At 43.4% G+C, this 3,454-nt stretch overlaps 1 protein-coding gene across 1 annotated transcript; it reads left to right on the forward strand.

Annotated features, from left to right (window-relative positions):
• Positions 1 to 353: 353 nt before the first annotated feature.
• Positions 354 to 2,113, forward strand: LOC122026403 (GATA transcription factor 4-like). Its single transcript, XM_042585135.1, has 2 exons — positions 354 to 1,008; positions 1,089 to 2,113. Exons 1-2 carry the CDS (start codon positions 685 to 687, stop codon positions 1,704 to 1,706), a joined length of 942 nt encoding a protein of 313 aa, XP_042441069.1. The 5' UTR covers positions 354 to 684; the 3' UTR covers positions 1,707 to 2,113.
• The last annotated feature ends 1,341 nt before the right edge of the window (positions 2,114 to 3,454 follow it).

Here is a 3,454-nt window from a genome sequence, read left to right on the forward strand (position 1 = left end):
GAGCCAAACCGTAGCGTCGAACAAAGTCATAAACAGTAAGAGGCGAGTGAGGAAGAGCTGGAAAGAAATAATTGATAGTTCAGCTGTCGACTTACTCATTAAACATATTCAGCTGTCAACCATCACATTAAACGAAGGCCTTACTTTTCGGTGACAAGCAACACGTCATGCGGGCACCCTGACCCAAGCTAAGCTAAGTCACCAACTAAACACGCATGTAGGAGGGTACTGGCAGTAAAAATTTACGCATTTGCCTCGAATTCTTCGTAGCTGTCGCCTTGCGTGCTCCGTTAATTTCCTATCTAAGGGAGACCGGACAAATAAATATATTCAGGAATCACATGGGCGGAGGAGAAGTATACGTGGGAGAGAGAGAGAGCGCGCGCGGGGGGATTGAACGAATGAGAAGTAGCATGCCTGCTTAGAGAGGAAGGAGGATGGTAATGGGCGAAGAGCACATGAGCCATGTTGGCCGTGTCAGTTTGTTTATATAATGCAAGTGTCTCGTTGCCTTTGTTTCATGCACTAGCTATTATTATGGCCACCACCAGTGTAAAGTGTTAGTGCCATAAGCTAAACGAGGCTGAGTCCCTTCGCCCTATATTCCTCCTATCTGTGGAGGAGATCTGTTATGTGCGAGCGCAGTCTTGGCTCCAGTTCCAGTTGTTCCAGTTTGGGAATATAATGGTGCGGGAATGGGAGTCGACGACGCCGGGTATGGACTTTGCGGGAATGGGAGATTCCTACTCTGTTGCCCCATCAGCAGGCGTTACACCAGTCGAAGACGATGCTTCTCCACCCTATCTTTACGGTCTTCCTATCTCCGACACTCCCGCCGTCGACGACTTCTTTCCCTCGTCTTTCAACGCCGCAACTGAGGTGCAATTCTACAGTACTTCTTCGAGCAATCACTCCTTTGCCGACAATTTTCAGCCTTTCTCTGGCGAGACTACGAACTCCTCTTTGGATTTCCAATCCAATTATAGCCCATTCAATTTCCATATCCCGGTAATTGAGTAAATATGTTTATGTTTGTCCTTAATTTTTTTCTCCTAATTTTTGACTCAGTTTAGATCGATGGGTTACAGTTCGAAGAGGAAGCAGAGCTGGCATGGCTGTCGCAGTTCGTGGAGGACTCATTCTCCGATGTTCCTTATCCGTACACCTGCCATGTCACGCCTTCGGGATACAACGATCGCCGCGCCGACGATTGCACAGCCGGCCGCGCAGCAAGAAGCAAGCGGTCGAGAAGCAGCAACCCTTCTTCTATTTGGTCGTCGCTGACTCCGCCACCGAAGCCTTCGCCCTCTTCCTCCTCTTCGTCCTCCGTCGACATCCCGCATTTCTTACCAGATTCGGCGGGCACAAAGGGAAGCAACGTTTGCGGGCGAGCAGGCGGCAGTAGTAATAGTAGCAGCGGCAGAGGTAGGAAAGGTGCAGGGGAACATCACGGCGGTGTGGTGGATGGAGGAGGGCGGCGGTGCACGCACTGCGCGTCGGAGAAGACGCCGCAGTGGCGGACGGGTCCGCTGGGGCCGAAGACGTTGTGCAACGCGTGCGGGGTGAGATACAAGTCCGGTCGTCTGTTGCCGGAGTACCGGCCGGCAAGCAGCCCTACCTTCGTAGTTGCTCAGCACTCCAATTCCCACCGCAAGGTTGTGGAGTTGCGCCGCCAGAAGGAATTCCATGGCCACGTAAACCACTAGACTCCATCCGGACCAGAACAACAGCTCCTCGATGACAAGGGCGTCATCTGATGACGCCACGACTCCGTTGCGGCCGCCGCTGTTTCCCGAATCATGATTCTCATCGGCAACGAAGTTCTTGGGCACCTTTCTGTTCATTGCCCTCGAATTTTGAAAAAAAACAAAAAACACTAGTTGCAAGTACTCTTTAATTAACCGGCAATCTTTATTTTGTTCTGCTTAAGCTGTAACATTTCTGGAGAGTGAGAAATCTGATTGCTCTTCCAATAATTGTGGTGACGATGGACGGACGGAGGGATGATGAATGAGAGTAAAGACGGGAAGGTTGGGAAAACAATTAAAGTTGGAGCCTGTATAATTTTGAACTCGCCGAGTAATTTGCATGAATAAAATAAAATTATGTGCAACGCTTTGATGTACCATTGTTGTTTTGTTCAGACATGACATTTCAAGGCCCTTGACTCACGGCAATTTATCAAAAGGCATAGAAATTTAAATTTACCAAAAATATATACTACTTTGATATTTAGTATTTTTTTTAATTGAATTTTCTATTTTACCCTAATGACAATTTGATTTTTTCTACCGTTTTCTTTTCTTCACTATATTTCTCTGTCTTCTCTTTTTTTATCAGCAGAACATATGGACAACATTAGTCAATTTTTTCATAACATTTTAATACATTTGAAAAAGTAAAAATAAACAATGAATAGCATATTTGAACTCTTTGCAATTTCAGAAATCCATTGGAACTAAAATGAGTGCAATCGGAGCTCTCTAGGTCGATCAGTGAGTTTCGGTCAAAACCCACTGATGAACCTAAAGAACTCCGATTGTACCCATTTCAGTTTCTATGGATTTCTAAAATTAAAAGGAATTCAAATATGGTGTCCATTATTTATTTTACCTTTTCATATATGTTAACATGCAAAATAAAAAAATCGGCAAAAAAATCCACGTTGGGCCTGATATGAGTCCATATCAGACCCAACGTGGACTTTTTTATCGATTCTTTGATTTTATATATTAATATCTATTAAAAGCCGAAATAAATAATGGACATCATATTTGAACTCCTTGCAATATCAGAAATCCATAGGAACTGAAATGGGTTCAATCGGAGCTCTCTAGGTCTATTAGTGAGTTTTGACCGAAACTCACTAATCGACCTAGAGAGCTCCGATTGCACACATTTCAGTTTCTATGGATTTCTAAAATTACAAGGAGTTCAAATATGGTGTCCATTATTTATTTTGCCTTTTTATAGATATTAACATGCAAAATCAAAGAATCGACAAAAAAAAATCCCACGTTGGGTCTGATATGGAATCATATCAGGCCCAACGTGGGCCTGATATCATTCCATATCAGGCCCAACGTGGATTTATTTGTTGATTCTTTGATTTTATATATTAATATCTATTAAAAGCCGAAATAAATAATGGACAACATATTTGAACTCCTTGCAACATCAGAAATCCATAGGAACTGAAATGGGTTCAATCGGAACTCTCTAGGTCCATTAGTGGATTTTGGTCCAAACCCACTGATGGACTTAGAAAACTCCGATTGAACCCATTTTAGTTCCTATGGATTTTTGATGTTACAAGAAGTTCAAATTTGGCGTCTCTTATTTATTTCGACTTTTTATAACTGTTAAAATATAAAATCAAAGAATCTGCAAAAAACTACACGTTGGGCCTGATATGGACTCATATCAGGCCCAACGTGGGCCTGATATGGACTCA

Source organism: Zingiber officinale, chromosome 1A, assembly GCF_018446385.1.
Source record: "Zingiber officinale cultivar Zhangliang chromosome 1A, Zo_v1.1, whole genome shotgun sequence".
Lineage (NCBI taxonomy): Eukaryota > Viridiplantae > Streptophyta > Magnoliopsida > Zingiberales > Zingiberaceae > Zingiber > Zingiber officinale.

Excerpts from the sequence above, each read along its gene's own strand:
- LOC122026403 (XM_042585135.1), top strand. The coding sequence starts at position 685 with ATGGTGCGGGAATGGGAGTCGACGACGCCGGGTATGGACTTTGCGGGA. Across the intron at positions 1,009-1,088 it reads CATTCAATTTCCATATCCCG|TTCGAAGAGGAAGCAGAGCT; the intron begins GTAATTGAGTAA and ends GATGGGTTACAG.